At 42.1% G+C, this 25,650-nt stretch overlaps 1 protein-coding gene and 1 pseudogene across 2 annotated transcripts in view; both read right to left on the bottom strand.

The window, feature by feature from the left end:
* The window catches only part of RNF32 (ring finger protein 32), a 35,770-nt gene extending 17,605 nt beyond the window's left edge, over positions 1-18,165 (bottom strand). The window contains exons 1-7 of one of the 2 annotated variants that reach the window (XM_045388065.3): positions 17,840-18,165; positions 14,958-15,049; positions 14,092-14,350; positions 4,331-4,473; positions 1,486-1,518; positions 813-937; positions 173-281 (exon numbers count right to left, since the gene is read on the bottom strand). In XM_045388065.3, coding sequence (XP_045244000.1) covers positions 173-281; positions 813-937; positions 1,486-1,518; positions 4,331-4,473; positions 14,092-14,350; positions 14,958-14,972 — 684 coding nt within the window. In that variant the 5' untranslated portion in view covers positions 14,973-15,049; positions 17,840-18,165. Of the gene's footprint in view, positions 1-172; positions 282-812; positions 938-1,485; positions 1,519-4,313; positions 4,474-14,091; positions 14,351-14,957; positions 15,050-17,839 lie in introns of both variants that reach the window. The other variant, XM_074036479.1, reaches the window with a different exon arrangement.
* Positions 18,166-24,687: 6,522 nt separating this feature from the next.
* On the bottom strand, positions 24,688-25,344 carry LOC123572275 (large ribosomal subunit protein uL24-like; annotated as a pseudogene).
* Between the last annotated feature and the right edge of the window lie 306 nt (positions 25,345-25,650).

Here is a 25,650-nt window from a genome sequence, read left to right as displayed (position 1 = left end):
GTTGGAAAGTCAATTTAAGTTAAATAGGATTTTTAGCAGCGTCTCAACCATTTATAAAAGGCCCTCAAAGTGAAGTAAGTCTCAAAGTTTTATCACCTCTGTTAGCCTTCCTGACCCCAAGTGAATCACCCACACAGAGACCGTATCTGGAGAATTCATGATCTCTACCTACCTTTTTTTCAAAGAATTTTTTTCTTAACTTGGCGTCTGTGGGAGGTACTGTTTCCCTCAGGTTTCTGTACCACTTTCTGACAACGTATCCTCTCCAGTAGGCTTGGATTCTAAAACACAGATATTTGAAAATGACTAATTTATGATGACTCTGAACCAACTACTATACTTTAGTAGCTGTTATAAGCCCTGTGCTATATAAGGCCCTGGGGAAATTATAGTGGCCAAGAAGAGAGATAAAATCCCACTATTTAAAAAACAAGTTAGGCTGGGCACGGTGGCTCAAGCCTGTAATCCCAGCACTTTGGGAGGCCGAGATGGGCGGATCACAAGGTCAGGAGATCGAGACCATCCTGGCTAACACAGTGAAACCCCGTCTCTACTAAAAAAAACAAAAAACTAGCCGGGGGAGGTGGCGGGCGCCTGTAGTCCCAGCTACTCGGGAGGCTGAGGCAGGAGAATGGCGTGAACCCGGGAGGCTGAGCTTGCAGTGAGCTGAGATCCGGCCACTGCACTCCAGCCTGGGCGAAAGAGCGAGACTCTGTCTCAAAAAAAAAAAAAGAAAAAAAAAAAAAAAAGTTAGTTTTCACAGCCTGACCTGTAAGTGTCTGCTTAGCGCCAAACGGGCCTGGCGTCCTCACCTGGTCACACACTTTATTCTGAACAGGCGAGCCCCATCGTGTATCACTCGGGTTTGATACTGGTTCTTTCTACAGAGAGGACACGTTTTCTTGTTTGTGAACTTTTCAAAAGCCTGAAGACATGCCTGAAGAAAAACATTTCACTTAAAATTTTACAATTACTTATAAACAACGTCTTTACTTCCAATGTTAGTGTTCTAATTACAGTGTTCTTTTCTCCCGTAACTATGAAACTTAGCCCAATTTAGGTTATCAAGTGAGGAAGTTTCATCAGGTGCTACCACCTTCCTCATGAAACCTGTTCCAAAAGCGATTTCTTACAAGAATATACATGCAAAGACATCAAAAACTTCTGAAATCCACTAGCACAAAGGCGAGTCATGCGTGTCTATGGGACCACATGCAGATCGATCATGTGAATTTAGCTGTCACTGACACGCATTACTGACAACAATCTGTTACATAAACATTTGTGGTTCTTTTGTCACAAAACTCATGATTTTCAAAATAGGATGAATTGTACTGTAGCCTACAGTCATGTTTCTTTAACTATAGATGGTGGTGATGAATAAAATAAATGGCTCTTCTCAGGAGCCTTGAAAATGACTATAGTTTCTCTGCACTGTAAGAGCGATGTGTGGGGCACCTGAACAGGCGTGAGGGGCGGACTTACTCTGTGGAACACATGGGAGCATGAAAGCAGCACCTGTTCATGAGGAAACAGAACGACATTGAAGTTTACAAAAGAGAAGCAGCATGAATGCAACAGTTAAATTCCTGAATGCTTAGAAGGTAAGCTGTATTATTTCTTTAAAAATTAAAAAGGCAAATTTATAGCTTTGATGTTTATACTATTTATTGTTTGTTTAGCACAGCACAAGTATATACTCTAAACAAGAAAAATTAATGATCTGAAATATCAAATAAACACATGAAGTTTGATATGTAATTATCAAAATGAGTGTATACTTAAGAGCGAAACAATGACAAAATGAGTGTTTCCCTTAGATGCAGGCAAAGACTGCAAACTGGAGGGGTGAGGAGGGGGGCCCGTCCAGTGGGGCCAGGGAAACGCTAAGTAAATACCATTTAGGTCTTTGTACAGCTCAGTTATGCCCCCCAGTTTTTGTGAAATCATAGCCCTACTGAGATATAATTCTGACAGTCTTAAATTTAAATAGCAACACATCATGGAGACATAGGAGTCATTTTTTTTTTTTTTTTTTAATGCAGGGAGTGTGCTCACAAGAAAACTTCACCTTTCTGTGACCCAAATTCCCCACTAAACAGTGATATTCTGGGCTGTGACAAAAGACTGAAGCTTAGACCAAATGAAGAAGGCAGTGGGTACTCAGTAGAAGGGACAGAGCCACCAGCCCACCAGCGCCAGGCCCTGCGGGCTGCCACACGAAGGCCAGGCTTCCCTTGGGGCGGGGCTGCTTCCAGCAATGGGGAGGAAAGTGGGGGAACTTGTGAGACGGAGCAAAGCAGTGGGGGCAGGCGGAGGGGTTTCCCTTTCTGTCAAGAGTCTGACTCGGGTGACTGCAGTCTGGGCCCCTCCCGGGTGAGGTTTCAGTCTCAGGCGGCCCAGGATGCCTGCTGTGGGGAAAACTTAACAGTTTTTAAAGTGAATCCCACCTGCCTTCACTCAATGTGTGCTTTTCTTCTTAAATGGAAGAAATACAGAAATAAGTAGAACTCAGAAAGTTGTAAAACCTTTTCTTGAAACTTATTGCCAAGAGTAAGTCTGAATTGAATAAACTCAGTAATATGGGTCCTTTTTTATTACTACCGTTGAATAGCAATCTTTTCTATACTTCATTCATCCTTTATAGAATACTTTTCAGTGTTTCCTTAACATACATTCTATCTATATTGAGCAACATAAGACTCCAGTATATTAAAGTGTTATCTTTTTAAATGTCCACAAATATTTCTTATTGGCAAACATTCTCTGATGTAACAAAAATCAAGGAGTAAGTGGTGGAAAACATACTAAAAATGGCCTAGAAGGTAGGACTGGATTCCAGCAGGACTCCATACTTTCTAAGCTGGCCTACTATGAACCATTTGAATTATTTTTTATTTCCTCATCTGCTAAATGGGCAGAATGCCTACTATATGAAATTAATTGAAGGCCCTCTGAAATCATTAAATGTTGTAAAAATGCCAACTATTGTTTATAACTAAGGAAAAATCTGAACACGGAAATGATCATTAGAAGTGCCAAATATACAGGATAGGTTCTATATCAAAACCAAATAAAAATAATAGAATTTAGGGAGAAATTTATAAAAAACAGAAAGAAATGTTGGGCAGGGTACACCCTGATGCCCATAAGATACTAACTTTCACTTTTCATTCTTCATACAGACACTCCAGGCTCGATATTTTAGTATAAGAAAGAGGTTGCTTAGCCAGAAAGACACCCTCTGATTTTATTCACAGTTTTGCTACCTAAAGTACTAAATTATTCTAGACAATTTGTGGTTTTAGGGCTAAAATCTGTCCAAAATACCCAACTTTCACATACGTAAGATTAGGTCCTGATAGAGAAATGGAATAAGTATGTCTAAGTAACTTATGAATTCAGATTAGTGAAGAGAAGTGTAACTGTTGTGAGCTTTCTGCAGATGAAACTTACTCAAATTCAGCGAAGACTCAGAGTTCATTTGCCCAGACTGTAATAAGCCTGGGTTCCCAGGCTACGAACTCCAAGGCTGATTTTAATTGTATTTGCTGTATTTTCTCAGCAAATCTCTGAGGGCCTGCTATGCAGGAAGCGTCATGCCACACTCCGTGGGAAATCATTACAGGGCAATCGTGCACACGCGCGCGCGCGCGCACACACACACACACACTTCTGATAAATCTAAGTGTCCCCAACTTCAAGAGACTGTTTTTTTAGTTAGGCAGACAAAATATGTATAGAAAAAAACCCTACATGCATTCTCTCTCTCTCTCTCTCTCTGTGTGTGTGTGTGTGTGTGTGTGTGTGTATGTGTATTATCTGTTAACCCAGAGTAGTATCATCAATCTTACTATGGTAAAGTTTCATGAAGAGAAATCATTAAAAGATTTTACTTTTCTTAAAGATTTTCTCATAAATTCTTTGGAGACATTCAAGCACAGTTTTTTTTTTTCTTTTCTTTTCTGACTCAAATCACAAAACAACGTAAGAGTTCCTCTGCTTTCATCCTTCCCGCACTGGGACACAGCTGCTCCTGGGAAGCCCCCAGTTGTCTGCACAGCCACATGGGGCCTGTTGAACAGAAACATTCCTTTTGTACAAACGTTAGTACTTGAGAATACCAGTCAGTAAACAAACAAAACTATTTAATGAGGGTGTTTAGCTCTTCACACACTTTAATTAATGGAAAAGAAAATGGAAGTGTGTGAGGCTCACACAAGAGGATGAAACTGGGAAAAGGAAGCCTGGAATCTTAGGCTCCAGCTCTGGGCCTCATCCCTAGGAAACAGCCCAGGATTTCTCTAGCTCACCCTCATACGCTAAACACCTGAGGTCGAAGCTCGAATTCTTCTTTACAGATGGGGCATGGCTGCACCGAGTCCCCTTGCAGGAGGGAGCGCTGTTTCACCTTCTCCCATTCATCAGATGACAGCTGAGGTGGTGGAGGCCCAATGAGGCCCAACTTCTGTGCTAAAGGAAGACAGCAGACAGCACAGACAGCAGTTAGAATGTCTTTTAGCATATGGCACCCACCTATAATTTTAATGACACCATTTGCAAACAATTATTAAAGAACTACATATAGATCACATACTTTATTTCATAATAGAAGCTGTCCCTTGGTATCCACAAGGAAAGTGTTCCAGGACGTCTCAAGGATGCTCAAGTCCCTGACAGAAGATGGTGGAATATTTGCATACAACCCATGCATATCCTCCTGTATACTGCCAATCATCTCGATTACCAATAATTCCTAATGCAAGTGCTATGTAAATAGCTGTTATACTATATTGTTTTTAATTTGTATTATTTTGATTGTCCTATTGTTATTTTTTACTCCTTTGTTAAAATTTTGATTTGTGGCTGGTTGAATCTGTGAATGCCAAACCCACAGATACAAATGGCAGACTGTACAGAGGACGCTGTTTTCCTACGAGGGCACAGAAGTCAGTGGGAATAATACCTTACGTTTTCAATACACTTGTTTTTTATTTACGAAGAATTTCACATACCTTATTTCATTTCCCAATAATTCAATAAGGCAAGCAAGAATGATATCCCATTTTATGAAAGAAAAACTGAGGAATACTAATTGTTCACACGTATTGGCCCAAGGTTCTCCTAGTTCTCACCTGCCTCAGCCCTCAGCACTGCCTCTCCCAGTTCACCTTGCTCTGCCACCAGTGGCCTCTACATCAATCCTGCACCTCCTCTGCTAAAACCTTCCTGTGACGTATCATCATGGTCAGAATAAAGTTCTTATTTCAATAACACATGGGTACCCAGCATGTGCTGACTGGCATCGAGCTGACAGTGCGGCGGGAAACACTTGCCTTGAAAAGCAACTGCAATATCCTCAGGCAAAATGCAGGAAGTGAAGTGTCACCTTTTACCAACTCCCCGCACCTCAAAGAAGGGTCAATGCATACAAAGGCATTGACCTACAAGGATATCTTCAGAAATAGAAGACAAAATGTTACATTAACAAAACATGACAGGAAGCTATGAAGGGACACTTTGAGTACAGAAAGAGCTCTTGGGCTTTTAGAGTAGAAATGTGAACGTCCACCGAAAGGCTGGAAGAGAAAGCTGAGATACAGTCTGGAGTTGCTTAACAACAGGCGATTGTTAAGAAATGTGCCGTTAGGTGATTTGGTCGTCTTGCTAACATCACAGCGTATGTACACGTGCTTAGCTGGTACAGCCCACCACACATCAAAGCTACACGGTACGGCTGATTAGACTGCACAGCTGCACAGCATGTTACTGTTCTGAATACTGCAGGTAACTGTAACACAATGGTAAGGATCTGTGCATCCAAACACAGCAAAGGTACAGTAAAAATATGTATAAAGGTTAAAAATGGTGCATGTGGAGAGCACTCACCATGAATGGAGCTTGCAGGCCTAGAAGTTGCTCTGGGTGAGTCAGTGAGTGAGTGATGTGTGAGTGTGAGGGCCTAGGACATGACTATACACCACTGTAGACTTCATAAACAGTCTATACTTACACTAAATTTGTAAAAATGTATTTTCTTCAATAATAAAGTTAGCTTACTATAACTTTTTTACTCTCTAAACTTTTAAATTTTTTAACTTTTTGACTCTTTTGCATAACATTTAGCTTAAAACACTATGTTGTCCAGGCTGGTCTCGATCTCCTGACCTCGTGATCCTCCCGTCTCGGCCTCCCAAAGTGCTGGGATTACAGGCTTGAGCCACCGCACCCAGCCTCAAATTTTTTTTTTAACTTTTTTGTTAAAAACGAAGACACAAACACACATATTAGCCTAGGCCTACATAGGGTCAGAGTTATCAAGATGTCACAAAGTGGTAGAAATTTTTCAACTCCATTATAACTTTATGGGACCACTGTAGTTTGTTGTTGACTGAAACACTGCTATATGGCACGTGACTGTAATCTCACAGAAAAACATATATCAGGAGACAGAAAATAAGAAAATCAAGGGACCGGTCTAGGTGGTGGTGTGACATCTGAAAAACTAGCATTCTAGAAACAAAACATGGAAAATGGGAAGTAAAAATTTTAAAGAAAATAGTCCAAAACATCTCCCAGAAGCAAAGGACATGAGCTTCTGGTTTGAGAGGGCCCAGCAAGTACCCAGAACACCGAGTCCCATTACTGTGAGAATCTCGGAGACAGAAAGCAGACTCAAAAAAAAAACAGGCCTCAAAAAAGGATCAGGATCAGAACTGCATCAGACTCATCCACAGCACTCCAGACAGGAGAAGACAATTCCTTCAAAATTCGGAGGCAGGAAAGATTTCCATATCAAGATTCCTTATTAGCTACAATCAAATGTGAGAAAAGAACAAAGACATTGCTATGCACGTGAGCTTCTGTCTGGGTCTCCTCCGCACTCCCCCAGCGAGCTACTGACAGAGGAGCTTCGCCACCGCGAGGGCAGAAACCACGGAGGCCGCCATGACGTCCAGGCAGAGAGAATCCAAGGAGAGACCCTGGGGTCCCGGGATGCTGCTCAAGAGGGAGCCCGGGGAGGGGCCAGGGGAGAGAACCACAGAGGATTCCAGAAGCAACGTCCTCATCCATAAAGTACCCTGGTATATTTTAATGTATTGAGAGAATGTATTTCTGGAGATTTTAAGGATGAATCAGTGATGAGTGATGATAGAGGAAACTAAAACATGTGAAAAAATAAGACATAACTTCAGGGAAAATAGAAAAATGTCTGAGAAGGAAATTGTAATATAGAATACCACATGGCTCAGCTGTGAGTGAAGTCATGGAATTGTAACAGAGTAAACACTGAATGTATATTAGTCTAACCACAAGTTATGAAAACATTATGCTAAATCTTGATCTTCTACAGTAAGAAGAGATATCAGAACTGAAAATTAACAAAACAGCAGTGCAGACATGTTATTTAGAAATATTAAAAATAGGGCCAGGCGTGGTAGCCCACACCTGTAATCCCAGCACTTTGGGAGGCCGAGGTGGGCAGATCACCTGAAGTCAGGAGTTCGAGACCAGCCTGGCCAACATGGTGAAACGCTGTCTCTACTAAAAATACAAAAATTAGCCAGGTGTGGCGGTGCACACCTGTAATCCCAGCTACTCGGGAGGCTGAGGTACGAGAATCGCTTGAACCTGGGAGGCGGAGGTTGCAGTGAGCTGAGATCACGCCACTACACTCCAGCCTGGGTGACAGAGCAAGACTCTGTCTCAAAAAAAAAAAAAAAAAAAATTAAAAATAATACCAGAAGAATGAACCAAAGGATTTGAAAATGACTGCTTTAGAGTAATGTCCCAAAAAGGTCAAGGGACTGCTACACTTTCTGTTATAATCCTCATAGAACTATTTTACTTCTGGAACTATGCCCATGGAGCTTCTGGTAAGAATCAAGCAGCTACAAGTGTGATGACCGCTATGGAGAATGGCATGCAGGGCTTGGATGAGGAGCTGTGACCCCAGAGAAGGTTACCTGACCAAAGTGGCATTAAATGGAGACCCGCAGGGTGAAGAGTAACAGCAGTGGGTGAAGGGGGAGGTTTTCTAGATGGAGGAAAAGGATGTGCAGATGGCCATTAGTGAGAGAGCACTTGGCCTGCAGAGAAACAAAGGAAACAGTAAGACTGAAGAGGCTGAGACTGAGGTTGCAGAGGAGGGGCGCTGCCTCAGGCCAGCTCTTTGCCTTTGGCTCAAGGTGTGGGAGCAGGAAGAGACAGGGCCCCCGGCGCCACTCCTCCTCTTCAGGGAGAGATGGGGCCCCCAGCGCCACTCCTCCTCTTCAGGGAGAGATGGGGCCCCCGGCGCCACTCCTCCTCTTCAGGGAGAGATGGGGCCCCCGGCGCCACTCCTCCTCTTCAGGAAGAGATGGGGCCCCCGGCGCCACTCCTCCTCTTCAGGGAGAGATGGGGACCCGGCGCCACTGCTCCTCTTAGACCTGGGTGGGCGCTTGCTGCACACTCCAGACTCTGCTATGGTCAATGCCAACTGCTTCAACTTCAAGCATCCACATCTCCCCATCATGCAAACCTGGCCTTATATTTATAAACTAATCAAGACCTTAGAACGGGAGGGAAGGTAAATAATTGTATTGACAGATTTCAGCAAACTGCTGTGTTCTTTGGCCACAAGGCAATAATGTTGAAAATCAGTAGCACATCCAGCGCTCATCTTGCCTGCAGAACCACACTGCACATCAGTGGAAATGGGCTCAGCCTCACAGAGGTCTACTGATGGATCTAAGCACGTCATGGAAGTCTTGCTACCCTTTGCCAATTTTTAGACTATCAATGGGCATGTGGCCATCTCAGGTGAAGCGGAAGGAAGGTCTGTTGGGAACTTTCTCCCCTGCCTTTCCAGCTCATCCCTTGTTGTTGAGGACTGACCCTGGGGCTGTGCACCCTCTTGTGTCCATGCACAGGGCAGCAGCACCCGACGGCAGCACCGGAAGGAGGCTGGTCCCGGCAAACATCAATAAGCCACCAAACCAGAACTGCTGTGAACAATGACACACACCGTTAAGGCTGACATCACTTTCAGTGTGTTGTTCGTATACTTGCAGCCAAACGCATCCTAATCCATCACCTCTCCTCACCCCACTTAAAGGAACAAAAGAGCCTCAGGCCCAGATGGTTTTACAATTGAGTTACCCCAAACTTTTAAGGAACATATCATCCCTATTTTCTGTTATTCCAGAATACTGAACAAGAGGGAACACTGCCCAACTTATTTGGCGAAGCTTATATGGCTTTGATAATAAAACCAGACAAGGACAATCATAGTCCAGGGTAATCCATGGTTAAACGTCAAACATCCTGAACGAGAATTAGTTATCAGAATGCAACAGTGAATTTGAAAAACACCGTGGGCAAGTAGGGTTTATTCAAGCTATGCACAAAGATTCAATATCAGAGTCTGTCACTGTAATTTACGGCACAAATGAACTCAAGGAGAAAACCCACAACAAACATGTTCATCTGAAAAGTTGCAGGAAAACAGCACCTAAAAAAATACACCTATTAATGAGTTTAAAAACCTCTAGCAACTTGCTAAAAGGGAAATCCTATAATTAGATAAAGGCCAACAAACACCACAAAACAGAACAATAAACAAAGGGCAAACATCACATAAGTAGGAAAATGAAATGTGTTAGGTTCAGGAACAAGACAGAAACGCTAGGTATTACTACGTGTATTCACCACAGCTCAGGAGATCCTGTCCAGATTGAAAACAAAGCGGGGCAAAAGAAGAAGGGGCATAAAAGTAGAAAGGCACAGACAATAAGAATCACTGCAGAGATCAACTGACTTGCTCAGAAAACCCCTAGAAGTTGGAGACAAAAAGATCTAAATGGTGTGAGATGCCACCATATTTGTGGATCAGATGATAACATTGTAAATACGGTATTTCCCCCATCTACAAATCCAATTCAAAAAACATCTCCAGCAGAATTTTATGTAGAAAATGGGCCAGCTTTAGAGGAAAAAAAAGAGGAAAGGTCTTTTCCTAGCAGCTATTAAGACATATAACAAGACTCTATTAATCAAAACAGTGCAATACTGACATAGAAGCAGAAGCCTTGGAAGGAGAGAACAGAACATGCTTTAACCTCATTTAACCACGATTTTCCCAGTATCATAAGCAACACAAACTGTGGCGACATCTAAATGTGAAATGTAAAAGGTTAAAGAAAATGTAGAAAAATCCTTGCACTCTCAGAATGGTGAAGAAAATCTTAAGTCTCCCCCAAGCAGCAATAAAGTAAAAAACAAAAACAAAAACAATGGATTTAACATTAATCAGAATGAAAATTGTGTTCAATATAAAACGACAGATATAATTTAAAAGATGGTAAAAGAACAGAAGATATTTTCACTGGCTAAATCAACAAGAGATTACTATGTAAAATATGCAAAGAACTCCAGTAAATCAGCAAGAAAAGACAGAAATCCAAGTGGAATATTACATATAGATAGTAAAGAGCATATGGTTCAATGTCATTAGTAACTAATATGCACAATCAAGATTTTTTCCATAAAGAGGTCCTGAAAAAAGGTCTCATGCATTTTCCTTAATAACTTTACTTATTTTCCAAATTGGGACGTTCCTCTTTATGTCTAATTTAAATTTTTCCTGATTAAGATTGATTATGATGAAACTATTTGGTCATCTACATTTTAAACCACACAGGCACAACAGAGGATCTTCACTAAACTGTTGTATGACATTATTCCAAGTCTCAACATGTTCATGAGCCACACTGTTTTCTAGAAGACAACAAGCTTGTTAGCAGAAGTTCAGAGGAAGACAGCATCAAACATCTCCCCTGCCACTGCTGTGGGAAGAGGTCCCCTCCACCTTGTGCGACTCCAACACAACAGGCCTTCCAGCACCTCCAGATCCATCTGACCTGTGCTAGGACACGTGGTCCTCAACCAAACCTATTTTCTACGCCCACCATTTAAAAATCATATTTCTAACTTTTCAGTATAAAATAATTTCAGATTTACAAAAGGTTGTAAAAACAGTATGAAGAATTCTCAACAAAGGACTAGTATCCAGAATCTACCAGGAACTCAAACAAATCAGCAAGAAAAAAAACCTCTAGCAACTTGCTAAAAGGGAAATCCTATAATTAGATAAAGGCCAACAAACAACACAAAGGATGTGTCTACCCAAAGGAAAAGAAGTCATTATATGAAAAAGACACATGCATACGTATGTTTATTGCAGCCCAATTCACAACTGCAAAGATATGGAACCAACCTAAGTGCCCATGAACCAATGAGTAGATAAAGAAAATATGGTATATATACACCATAGAACACTACTCAGCCATAAAAATGAATGAAAAAATGTCTTCTGCAGCAGCTTGGATGGAGCTGGAGGTCATTATTGCAAGTGAGGTAACTCATGTTGTATGCTCTCACTTATAAGTGGAAGCTAACGTATGGGTATGCAAAGGCATACAGAATGGTATAATGAACATGGGAGACTCAGAAGGCAGAGGGTGGGAGGGGTGTGGGATTAAAAAAACTGCACTTTAGGTACAATGTACACTACTCTGGTGGTGGGTGCACTAAAATCTCAGAATTCACCACTATATAACTCATCCATGTAACCAAAAACCACTTGTACCACAAAAGCTATTGAAATAAAAATAAATAAAAAAGAAGAAACACACACAAAAAGCAAACAAACAAAAAAATCAAAAAACAGGCCAGGCGTGGTGGCTCACACCTGTAATCCCAACACTTTGGGAGGCTGAGGCAGGTGGATCACCTCAGGTCAGGAGTTTGAGACCAGCCTGGCCAACATGGCAAAACCCCGTCTCTACTAAAAATACAAAAATTAGCAGGGTATGGTGGCACACACCTGTAATTCCAGCTACTTGGGAGGTTGAGGCGCGAGAATCGCTTGAACCCAGAAGGCAGAGGTTGCAGTGGGCCGAGATTGTGCCACTGCACTCCAGCCTGGGCAACAGAGCAAGACTCCATCTCAGTAAAACAAAACAAAACGAAATTTCAACATGAGCTTTGGAGGGGACAAACATTCAAACCATAGCCTAGCCACTGTGAGCTATCAAAAGACCTCTTGCACCTATCAACACAGTAATATATGTGAGTAGTGGATAAGGAACAAAGTATGAAAAGTACTCAGCTTGATGTTGTGAAAAAGTCTTCCAGACAACAAATGTAAGTGAAGGATTCTGTTCTCATTGATGCCAAATCTAAATGGAAGTTCTCCCCTATCAGGGGCATACTTGATGTACTGGGTTGAATAGCGTCATCTCAAAATTCTTGTTCACCTGGAACCTCAGGATGTTGACATTATTTGGAAATAGGGTCTTTGCAGATGTAGTTAAGATGAGGTCATACTGGTTTAAAGTTGGCCCTACATCCAATGAATGGTATCCTTATAAGAAGAGGAAAGGGAGGGTACAATCACACGTAGAGAAGAAGATTGTGTGAAGTCAGAGACAGAGACTGCCGTGATGCTGCCACAAGCTAAGCAATGCCAGGAACCACCAGGGAAAAGTAAGTTAGGATTCTCCCATAGAACCCTGCCAATGGCGCCACTTTAGACTTCTGGCCTCCAGGACACTCAGAAAACTTAACCCACCCAGTTTGTACTAATTTGTTGTGGCAGCACTGGGAAACTAATATACTTAAAAACAGCATTTACAATTATAAATGCATAATACATGTCCTTTCTTTTATTAATTAGAAGAAATGGAATTGATCTGCATGCCTTTATTTACAGGCACAAACTTGTAGCAATACTACACACAGTAAGAATGTGTGTCAAGTTGCATGCTATATGCATCCCACCTATCGTAAGGAAAGAATTTCAATCAGCCATGACGGAGGTAAGGCTGACTTATTTCTATAGAGAATGACATTACAGAATTATTGTCACATGAAAATATGATCAAAGAGTATCCAGCAATCAAAAGAGATGGAAAAAGTATTATAGAGATATTTCAGAAAGCTAATTAATACAAAATATTATTGCTATTTTTATTGATTTTTGTTTAGGATATATTTCATGTTTTTTGAAATTCCTAATTTGTTGCAAGTTTTGGTCTTATTCTAAATAAATATTCACACTTGTAAAAAGAAAATATTATCATATGTTCCTAAACCCAAATGTTAACCTTTTATATAACCCTAGTACAAAGATTAAAACCATGAAATTAATGTTGCTATAATCTATCAATTAGCCTACATGCCTTCTGCAGGTCTGGTTCTCTGTCACACTCATGTCTTTTTTCGGAACTAGGGTCTGATCCAGGATCACAGACTGCACTTGCAGCCATGTCCTGAGTCTCCTATAATCTGGAACAGTTTCTAGGTCTTCAATTGCTTCTGTTGACTTGACACTTCTGAAGAGCACTAGCAAGGAACTGTGTGGAATGTCTCTCACTTGGGTTGGTCTGAGGTTTCCTCATGATTAAATTCAAATATGCATTTTTGTAAGAATGCCACAGAAGTGCTGTTGCACCTTTCAGCAGGAGACACGTGAGGCTGGCCCGTGCGTTACTGCTGACCTAACTAGGATTACTTGGTGCAGGCGCTGCCTGCCAAGTGTTACAACTGTACAGCTGAAGTAACTGTGAAGTTACTGTTTTTCTCCCTGCCATGTACTTGCATCTCTGGAGAAACTACCTCAATATTCTGTGTCTGCACATAATTTTTCTCATTCCTAATTTCAGTAATGATGATCATTACTGTGGTGTTTGCCAAAGGTGATTTTCTATCCCCTGTCTACTGTCTCTATGAGTTATATTCATTCTACTATAAGGGATTTTTCTTTTCCACCATTTATTTACTCATTTATTTTTATCAGTGTGAATCAACAGATATTTCTTTTGTTCTCCCATTTTTACTTATTATCCTACTTGCCATTTACTTATTGCCTTCTTGCTCTAAAGGTCCCCTATCATTTTTAAACTTCAATACATACACACCTTCAATACATACATACCTCTCTGTATAATTATAAATAAATTATTTCTGTAACATAAAAAATTATACTATTAATCTCAATAGATTTTTTAGCCCTAATAAGCCAAAAGATGAATGACTACATCAGCTTACCCAAAGTCAATGGTGGTGGTTTGGGATCAAGAACATATTCTTTTTCTGAATCTTCTAGTTTGGGGCACTGCATAGTTTTTTTAAGTCCAGTATCTATTATTGCCTTTGTATCTCTTTTTAGAGATTTGTTCTCTTTCTTTTGTACCTGTGTCTTAGAATGATCTGCAACTGAAAGATTTCGAAGTTGAAGATCACGTAAAATGTGATCTTGTAAAGCAACTGCATTGACTGCCAAGTTATCTTTCTTAGATGAGTGACCCTAAAAGGTAGGAAAAAAGTCATATTTAGATGAATATTATGTAATATATCATTTAAAAGAGAACTGAGGCTTCAATACTCAACTTTGATGGCACATACGAACAAATCAAATAGTAAGGAACGCTTGACTCATTGTTTACCTAAGCAGGAGCAGACCCTCGTCTCAGCATTTATGTTAACAATACAGGAATATCTTTTCATTTAATTACTAAAGGCTTAATTATAATATGAATAAATTCATTATGACCTATAAACCTGTGCATGCCTAAACAAACCCATGCTGCTTCACTATAATTAAATTAGACTCCAGGCAAGTACTAAGGAGACTCTTGCCATTTCAGCTTATGCCTTTTTGTGAAAACTTGGTAATTTCCTGTGCAGAATAAAAATCACCAAACAGCTAAGAGATGCCTGCAGTAAATATCACCAGAGATTGTTTTTCCATCGGCCTATCCACTGCCCCATGCCACACTTGGCATTGCCCATTCCTGCTGACAATTCCTAGTTGAAGCAGGGTTTGTAAACTAGTTTTTATACTCTCAAATGGCTGAATTAAAATACATTTCATGAGTCAAATAATATGTATGTTTAAGAAAAGAATAGTGTACCTTATTTTTTAACATGCCGAATCAGGAAAAGTTGTTGCCTGGCTATCACAAATTCTATCATCACATCACATCACCTTCCTTCTATTCTTCTGCTGCAAAGACATGGTCAACAGAAAGTCAAAGCTACAGTGCACAGAAAAACCTATGCAGTTTGTGAGGACGATCTGTAAGAGTCTAACAGATCATGAAGTGGCAGGAATGCCTGCTACAGGGTGGCACTAAGTTACACATTCTGGTTCTGGAGGAAGGGGGTGAACTCAAGTCAATTATGCTTCGACTCATCCCTGTCCTCAAACAGTTCAGCCCTGAGCTCCTGAGGACACATTAATACAAATGGTTAATTACTAGGAATTAATCCATTGCTAAATATAACATGATACACAAGTACTACAAAATTTCAGGCTAACACTGGAGACTTGTAACGGAAAAACTAGTTAAACTGGCATTTGAAAGATACGTAGAGGGAAATGAACATGGCACACTGCAGGTAGGAGGAAAGAACCGGCAGGCTGGAAATCAGCATGATATGCTTCTTTTGGGGAGAAAGGGAACAATGAAGAAACTGGAACGCAAGAGGAACACTGGCTAACTTCAGTCTCTCCAGAACACAGAAGTAGAAAATATGGGGACAGACCAACTTGAGTTCCAACTGAATTCCACCACTTTGCTGCACAAGATATTGAACCACAGCTGAGCCTCATGATCCTCATCTATAAAGCAGGTCTAACAATGCTGGCTTTGCAGGGTTGCCGCAAGGATTAATGAGACCTTTGAAGTATCTAAAGTAGGTCTTTTCACACAGAACTTACTGTTGTTATTCTTGCTTCAATTCCCTTCAAAGCTGGTGGAATAGTTTGGAATTGGCCCTTCTAGATTTTGGACATGGTGTATTTTATGAAGACAGATGTATTCAAAATATACTGTGATGAGGAGAAATAGAAAGTTATTCAAGTAATCTAAGAACTGGCACAGGAGGCCCTCGAACACATTTCTTCTAACATCGTTTCCTTGTAACGTTGATGAGAAAAGAAATTGATCCCCGGCAGGGGCCACTGTGTGGAGTTTGCACGTTCTCCCCACGTGCTGTGGGTTTCCTCCAGGCACCCCGGGTTCCTCCCACATCCCAAGGCTGTGCACGTGAGGTTCACTGGCATGTCCCCGTCTGAGTAACTGTGAGTGTTGAGTGTGCCCTGCCATGGGATGCCGTCCTCTCCAGGGCTGTTGCCCTCCTTGGTCCTGAGCTGCCTGGATGGGCTCAGTCCCCTGCCACCCTGAACTGGAATAAGGAGGTTGGAAAATGGAGGGATACAAATTATTGTAAAATAAAAATTCGTAAAGCACACGGTAATCACACAGAGATGCAGGACAATACCTGATGCAGTAGGAAAGGCCCAGCGGGCTGAGAATTGGCTGTTGTTTTGAAACTACATGGTAGGGGGAGGCGCTTCAGAGCTTTGGCTTGGCCAACATTACCTTTGATTTAACGCAGCCCCTCCACGACCTGGTCACTCATGGATTCACCAGAAATTGGGTAATGATCTTTCTTAAATGTATGTAGAGCTTATATGTATTTCAGCGTTTCATATTAGAAGTTCTTCGGTCTTTACTTAGAAGTTTGGTGATGTTTTTGTGACCAGGAATGTGCTGTGGGAACTTACCTCTTATTTATATCAATTAACATATGGTGAAACTGGTTTCCTTGTACACTGCATGGCTTAAAGCTCCAGTTTCTAAGAACCTATGGATGATGTTAGGTGAGGACTTACTGTATTGAGGGCCTAACTGTAAAAATAGAAATTAATCCCAAGAGAAATTAATCCAATATAATCTAAGGACTAACACTTGTATTAAATTACTCCAACCGAAAGAACAAACTCACTAAGGCGTGAGTGCAGAGACAGAAAAGCACAGTGGAACCAAATCTCTGATATCCAGGGTTAGGAGTAAAAACGTCAGTCGCTGCTCAAGTCCTGCAGAGGCTTTGATGATGGTTCTTACTACAACCCGTTCCCTGTTCCCGTTCAATTCTGGCATCGAGAGATGTTTGAAAGAAGTTCCACCCCATATCTCATCAAGACAACTGAACTTGGAGAAATGGTGGAAAGAATTTAAAATCCTGCAAGATCACTGCCAGAATTTTCTCAGTTCCTGTTTCCAAAAAGCCTATAAGCTGCAGAAGATAGTGTGCATCACACTAAAAACGGTCGGGTGGTATCTGCAGTGCGCAGTTTAATCTCAAGTTTCTACACGGTAGGCCACTGTCACTAATATCAAGGTGAGGAGCTTTTGAAACCTGTACTCTTTTAAAGTCCTACGGTATCATTAAATTTTAGAGTTTAAAATTTAGAATTTAAAGGTATTGAAAACGCTTCAGATATCTAGTCCAGCTCCACTTTATAAATGAGAAAACCAAACACCAGGTGAGTCCTTCAATACATAATGAGCCTGTGGCACTGGCAGGGTTAGAAACGTAACCCTCGCCCAGTATTGAAAGCTAAGATGAACAGGAACACGTTGCTTTGTAAATCCCAGTATTAAATGCTCAAGAGGCAGAGCTTGGTGGCAAAAACGACCGTTGGGGTGCCAAAGCAAGTGATTTCAGCTAATTAAACACGCTCAAGAAAAGTACACGAGACCAAGCCTAGGACGTAAAGATGCAATTCTAGTAGGGTCTTGGTGTTTATCTCCTGCCTTCCGAACCCCGCTGACCGTTTTCTGAGATCCTACTCATGTCGGAGGCGCGCGGCGACGAGGCTCCAATTCCCCTGAAAGCCGACACCACCCTGCGCCTGGGGCCCCTGATGACAGCGGGTCCTACTGGGTTCTGAAATTACCGACGTGGCATCACTGTTCTAAGGTTTTAGGCCGCCGTAAATTCGTACCCTCAGGAAGAGCTGTGGAAACCAACCAGGACCCCGAGTCCCCCGAGGAGGCTGCGCGCCGCTACGGGACCCGACCTCTCCTCACAGCTGCGGCCATCGCCGGCCCGCCTCGGAGGAGGCCAAGGCGAGTCCACGGACCCCCTGGCGGGCCGCCCTTCTTTCCGCCCCCGCCCCAAAGCCTCTCCGTGCCTTGACTGCGCCGGGAACACCGGAACCCAGGGATGTATGCCCGGGTTCCCTCTGGCAACTCCCCGGCCGCCTGCCCGCCGTTGCCGTAGCAACGCCCGCCTCCGCGCTGGCTCCCCTCGCGCTTGCTTGCCAGCCCCGCCCTGCCCCATACTGCGCATGCTCGCCAGCCCCGCCCGGCCCACACTGCGCATGCTTGCCGGCCACGCCCTGTCCACGCCACATTGCGCATGCTCACCGGCCTCAGCCCCGCGCCGGCCGTCAGCGTCGAGACGCAGGTGCGTGCCAGTCGAGGCTCGCTTTGCGGGCGTGTTTGGGGATTGCCTGGCAGGGTGTTTGGGCGCCGCGGGCTGACGCGCAGGGGCGTGCAGCCGCTCAGGCCTCATGCAGTGACTCGTGTCGTGAGGGCCGAGTCCCGCGCCGGGTTCGCTGTAGTCCGCAGCCGCTGGCGGCTTTGTGGGTGCAGCCACGCTCCTCAGCCGCCCGCCCACCTGGGCCTGGGACCCGGTCGTTTCCCTGCGTGTCTGTGGTCGTTCCCGTTCCAGGGTCTCGAGCGCACCGCCCCTTCGCTGCGCTTTTAGTCGAGGGCAGTTTTCTGGGGCATTCCCCGGTCCCCCTGTGCCTCTCGGGCGTCCTGGCCCGCGGAAGCGTGGGCGCCGACTGCCTGGTGTCGTCCGTGACTCCTGGTCTCTCTCTGTGGATCCCTTTGCTTCTCGCTGCGGGTTGTGTTTCCTGTTTCGTGGGCCTGGCCGTTTGCGTTGGATGCGGGCCCCGGTGATCCCTGCGTGGCCCGCTGGCCTTTTCCTGCTCCCGAGGTGACTGAGCCGCGTGTGACACATCGCAGTGACGAGGCAACGCGTTCCTTTCCAGGCTTGCAGCAGGCGATGCTGTTCACGCTCCTGAGCGGAGCCTTCCGGTGCTTTACTCGACGCCCCAACTCGACGCCCCAAATAGTGCGCTGTTCCTCCCAGGGACTGCCGCGAGCTGGAACTCTTCCCCACCCCTGTGAGCTCGGGGCTGTTCTTTCTCCGGTTGGCTCACTCCAGCCTCGATGTTTCCTCGCTGCCCAGACCTGCTCGGGAAGACTCGAGAAGGCCGCTCCAGGACTCCAGCTCTCCACGGAAGGGCTTCCCCTCGGATTGCGTCTTGGCCCCTGGAACCCTCTCTCTGTATCCTCTGCTGTTACTCTGTTGGCCTCCATTTGGGTTGTGGCCTGGAAACTCCTGGCTCGCTGCTTCCCTTCTCTTAAGGATCACAGCCCTGCACTGCCTGTCGTCCAATGCCTGGAAACCATTGTATTTTTTGGTCTGATTTTGTAGTTGTTTAAGAACTTAAATCTGGTCCCTCACACTCCATGACCAGAAGCAGAAATCAGCAGAAGTTTGTTTTTTCTTAAAATGACGATTACTTTATTGTGTTGGTTCAATTTATGTTGTACTTTAATTAGAAGAAATTTGGCTGAAAATACAAAGAAAATATACAAATGCAAGTAATTTTTTTTTAAACTTCCCTGAAAGCAAGGTCTGAAGAAATTACCAACCAACTTAGACTGGATCTGGAAGAAAAGGAAGGGTCCTTGCAGTCTTAGGACTCTTCCATTCCGCGACGTAGGTGTTAGGTTAACAGCCATAAATGGTTGTAAGACTTTGGGCTCAGATAAGTAGACTTAAGTTCAAATTTTGACTTATTTTACAAGTATCTGATTTGTGGCAAGCTCATCTTCCTAAACCATGAGCTCCTTATTTGTAAAGGGGACATTAGCCACTCCCCAGCAAAGCAACAGCCCTGGCGCTTCTTCAGTCCTGGGATGGGACGTATGACTAGCCTAAGCAAACCAGAAAATCCAAGCCCCTGACCACAGCGACTTAAATCAGGGCTGGCGATATATCTAGGTAGGCCAACCAGGTGGACTCAGTATTTTTGTGGGTGCTACTGGAAAATTTCTTCAATTCTAACTGAATGTAGAAATGAGAACAGACATGAAATGGCGGCTGTGTTGCTGTCTTGTCATCATGAGGTGAGGGCCTGAAGCTATGGTAGCCACCCTGTGAACCTTGGAAGGAGGATTCTACAGGAACTGGCAGAGCTGAGACTGGGACGCAACCCAGTCCTGGTGACGTATTTGAACCCTGAGGCTGGCCCTCCTGTTAGTCTTTTCACTTACTGGCTTCAGCCAGATGGGGTCTGGTTTTCTGTTACTTGCAACAGGAAGAATTGGAATGATAACTAGGCATGCTATTACCGCCTTATGGCTGTGGTGAGATTAAAACATGATATTGTGGGTGAACTGCTTAGTCCAGTGCCTGCTATTCTTTATATTGGTTTTAAGGTATTTTTCTTGAACTTCATAAAGTTCTAAGAAAAATTACCGTTTTAAAATTCCTACCCTTTGTTCACAAGTTTTAAATTTTCATGATAGTTTTTCTATCTGCATGTTTTCTATTCAAAATAAATTGGTCATTCTTCAGTTAGCTACAAATATTTTAAATTTTTTATTTTTAAATTTATTTTTTGTTGATACATATTAGAAGAACATGTTTTTGGAGTACATGTGATAATTTGATAAATTCATATAATCAAATCAAGGTAATTGAGATATCCATCCCCTTGAATATTTACTATTTACACTAGGAACATTCAAGTTATTCTAGCTATTTTGAAATGTGCAATCGATTTGTGTTAAGTATAGGCTTGACTGAAAATTTAACCTTATTGCTTTCTAATTCTTGACAAAAACAAAGCTAACAGTTGACATTTGAAGAATAATACATTCATTCTTCTTCAAGATGGTGTATTCTGTCGAAATGAGTTAGATGATCAGAATGCAACGTCTTGGATAGGGTTAAGATATATAGTCAACCTGTCTTGTCCCCAATACCGTGTCGTCAGTGATTTATATTTTAACGTTATGCCTTTGTTTTAAAAAGATTTTTTTTGAGATGGGCCTAAGAAACTGCATGTATACAAAGCATGTTTGCATCTTCAGAAAACTGCTATTGAGTACATTCCCCACGGTGCTGTTCATTGCCATTTGTGTAGCCACCCACATGATTATTTTAGAATTTCAAAATCATTAATTGAATGTCCTAGGAATAGTGGAGACGGAAGAGAAAATTAGAGGTGCATGATGGTAAGGATGACGAGGTTGTGCTTAGTCATGAGAAGGGCACTGGTGTGCTTGGCTGATTAAGATGCACTTCTGTACTCCACTATGCTTAAGAAGAAAGCTGCATGTGGTAACCGTAAGAGATCTGTTGTATAAACATTGTCACAAAAAGAGTCATGAGCAGCCCAAGATGGATGGCAATAGTGGACTATTTAAGTGGAAGAACATTGATATGAAGGGAAAATCTTCTATTTTGCTTGTGTAGAAGGCAATTCAGAGAAAGTGTTCAAATACTAGAATAGGCAGTTGGAGTCCATCTTGTGGAGGTTGGGGTTTTTTTCATGATGACACTAGAGACACGTTATTGGAGACTGGTGCTGGCACTGTATGGATTTTTTTTTTTTTTTTTTTTGAGACAGCGTCTCTCTCTGTCGCCCAGGCTGTAGTGCAGTGGTGCCATCTTGGCTCACTGCAACTTCTGCCTCCTAGGTTCAAGCAATTCTCCTGTCTCAGCCTCCCGAGTAGCTGGGATTAGAGGTGCCTGCCACCACGCTTGACTAATTTTTGTATTTTTTAATAGAGATGGGGTTTCGCCATATTGGCCAGGCTGGTCTTGAACTTCTGACCTCAGGTGATCCTCATGCCTCGGCCTACCAAAGTGCTGGGATTACAGGCGTGAACCACCGTGCCCAGCCTATGGATTCTTAATGTATCACACCCACGGGATTTGAGTTTGCCCACCTGCCTAGTCTCTAAATACTGCACTAATGGAAGCCTAGGCAGGGTCAGAATGGTTCTTAATTCAATATCCTTCTCACATTTTAATATCTTAATGCTCTCACATTTCTCCTTTGTTATCTACTAAATATTCTCAAAACCTACTCAGTACATATTTGACTCTTGTCTTTCTTAACACAGTCCTTGACATCTAAAACAAACCTAAGGAGCAAAAATTGGTGGCATGGGTTTCATCTTTAATTTAGCTTTCAATTTTAACCTTCACCAAAACCACGTCTCCTTCCATTTATTTTTCTTAATCTTCAGTATTACCTTTAACTTTCTACTCACACTTGTATATTTATTACCAATTTCTATTCCTAAACTTGCTGATGTGGTTTGCTGTGTCCCCACCCAAATCTCACCTTGAAATGTAGTAATTAATCCACATGTGTCAAGGGCAGGGCCAGGTGGAGAGAATTGAATCATGGGGCAGTTTCCCCCATACTGTTCTTGTGATAGTGAATAAGTCTCACAAGATCTGATGGTTTTATAAATTGGAGTGGCCCTGCACAAGCTCTGTCTTGCCTGCTGCCATGTAAGACCTGTCTTGCTTCCCGCTCGCTTTCCACCATGATTTTGAGGCCTCACAGCCATGTGGAACTGTGAGTCAATTAAACCTCTTTCCTTTACAAATTACACAGTCCCAGTGTGTCTATTAGCAGCATGAGAACAAACTAATACACTTTTTTCCACCCAGATTATTTTTTCAAAGAATTCTAAGTCGCTTCCTGTTTTTTTTTTTTTCTGTATGTGAGGACCAGCAATTGTTTGGAAATTTGCCGGTCTCTCCTAGTGTTTTGTAGCAGCAGTTGCTGTAAAGTCTCAGGTATACTAGTGGGAACTTACTGAAGTGTGTTTTTTCCTTGAGATTATATTATAGTTCTGTTTTGTCTTTAATAATGAAAAAGGGCTTAGGATGAGTTGTTTCCACTCCTCTGACAAAGTGCATTTAAAAAAAATACTGCGACAGACCTAAGATGATTATGTCATTCCTGTCAACATTAAAATAGTAGTAGAGAAACACTGATGAAAGCACTTCCGACCCTGGAGAAGAGAGGAGAAATCTTGTTTTCATTCTTACTCTATAATTTAAAGTCATGGGTATAACAAATGAGCCTTTAAAAACTGTTTTCTGAATTTAAAAAATGGAGCAAATTCATTCTTTGTTGTTGAATTCAATATACTTAGAAGTAATTTATCACTTTGGTAAAGAATAATGTCCTATGCCTTAATATCTGGCATGATGAAGATATTCATGCTATCTACACTGTGATCACCAGATGCTAGCCACTTTTAAAATGTTGCCAAAAGAAATTAGGCATACTGATTGTATCAAAGGTGTTTGGGTAATGTGGACTCCTTTCAGACATTTGTGATTTTTCTGCCTTAACTGAAAGTTTTGACAGGTTTGTAAAAGCATAAATGTCAGGTTATTAGTAGAAACTCTAAAATAACCTAGGAAATAAACATATATACTGGTTTCAGCCAGTTTGGCTAAAGCTGGATGTCTCTAAAAATTGAATCAGTTGATGCTCTAATATGTTCAATATATCAAGAGACAGGGTGTTTCCTGATCACATCTAGATAATTTTAATTAATAGGTTTATTTTCTCAATAAATTTTACAGATAAATTAAAAATACAGAGAGCTCCCTCTCCTTGCAACAGTTTCCCCTATTTGCCATTTGTATGCTATGTTTGTTAAAATTGATGTACAGTAAGGTTGCCCATGTTTAATGTTTAATGTTGACTATGAAACTCTCCACAAATAAAAGTATACCCCACAAGTACGCAAGAGAGGCCCCTCTGCAGTTTTATTCATAGTGGCACAAGCAAAGGAACTATTGAGAGATGAGTCTCATGATAGCAGAAAAGTATTGATCCATGAGCTGTCCACATCTAGGATGCTGTCTGCTTTTGGGGAGAAACTTTCATGGTTACCTTAAGGTCTCCAACAGGTGTATAGATTGAAGAGTCTGGAGGGGCCCGTTTCAGCTGTGAGATTGTAAACCCAAGGCTCAGGGTCCTGAAGTTTTGCTGCAGTGTAAGTAGCAGGGGCAGTCTTTCCCTGATGATGTTTCCAGAAGACTCAGTTTCTAGGCTTTAGATAATGTAGGGTTTGATTGTCCTCAGTAGACCATAGAAAGCTGTCTTTACCTGGTGAAAATAACACTTGGGCATAATGCCTCAAAGCCTTGCAGCATTTAGTCATATCAGAGCTTAGGAGGAGGAGATGTGTGAGGTTTTATTATTAGGAGCATAGGCCTTCAGTGACTATTGTATAAGGGATCAACTTACATTTTCCACGTGGAAGTGGATGTGTTATCAATCCACAGTACTTTAGACCAAGGAAATCCAGTCATTTCAGTTAGCTTATACTAATGTGATTGTACCTATGATACCTTATCTCATTGTTTTACAACTTGTCTGGTGAAACAAGTACCTCTATCACTAGCAGTCTTTCCAGGTATGTCCCATGAGAGAAACATGTTTCCTAGTAACCTTTTATCTACTGTTACAGCACGAGACTTTTTGAATGGAAAAGCTTCTATACAATCAGAAAACATGCATTGAAAATGGCAATGGAATGAAATCCCTCTAAAACTATATCAGTGGCCTATCATGTAGCAGAAATGTACATGAAGTTTTGATTGCCTTCCCAGGATTATAGATTTGACAAACCAAACATTGGTCATAAACCATTTTAGCAATTTAGAACATTAACCATGCCAATATTCTATTGGGATCATCTTATCTCTTCCATGATGGGCCGTGGAGTGTAGAGCTTTTAATAACAGAAGCTTTAAGGATTCAGGAAGGACCAGGCATCTGTCCAGGCTCTCCATGAGTCCATCCTTAACATTAGATTTAAATCTTCTTTTTTTCATTTCAAGTTTTAAAGCTTGTATGTAAGATTAACTTTATTCCTGCATCTTCTCAGTTGTTTCTTCCTTGTGTTTGCCCTTTTCTTTTCCTACTTGGCGAGATTTGGCTTTCCGTTCAAGAATCCTTTTGTGGTCTGTGTCCAGTTGTAGCCTATTGATAACCACCTTCCTGGGGTGAATGCCTACATGCACAGTTGTGCCATTAGCCTTTTCCCGCTGCACCCGTTCAGCGTGGAGGACATATTTCTTCCTGTAAACATGGACGACTTTGCCAATTTGCTGACCTTTATAGTGTTCTCATACAACCTGAAATTCATCATCCTTTTGGGTGGGCATGGATCACACGTTGTACTTCTGTCCCAGCTCTTTGGAAAGAGGAGAAGACATAATCTTCCTGTAAATGTGGGAAGGTGCATTGAAATGCCTTTTGTGGTTCTTGCTTCGGTCAGAAGTTGCAAAGGGATTGAAGTTCATTTTGGCCATTCTCACTTCAGTGATAGCAGCAAAATGGAAGATTTATATCTTCTTAAATATCAGTTTTGTTTCTCCAATTCAGGTGCATAGCACTGTTTATTAGATGGGTTATTATAGGTAAATTTTACTTGGATCATGGAGTTCATCTAAAACACATAACCATTTCAGTACTGGCTGACTTAGCTTGAAAATCTGGCAGAGTATTTCCTTGGTATTCAATTAATTTTTATCCTGATTGGATTATCAGTTTCATAAACCAGCAGTCTGTTCATTAGAGTGCTGGTAATTCATACCCAGTCTAAACGATATGATCCTAAAGTTATCAGAAACTTGGCATTCAAGAGTGCTTGTCAGTCCTTTCCATCCCTTTCATGAATCTCC

This window comes from Macaca fascicularis, chromosome 3 (assembly GCF_037993035.2).
Source record: "Macaca fascicularis isolate 582-1 chromosome 3, T2T-MFA8v1.1".
Lineage (NCBI taxonomy): Eukaryota > Metazoa > Chordata > Mammalia > Primates > Cercopithecidae > Macaca > Macaca fascicularis.
The sequence above is the reverse complement of the archived record's forward strand: the minus strand, read 5'-3'. Positions and strand labels throughout refer to the sequence as shown.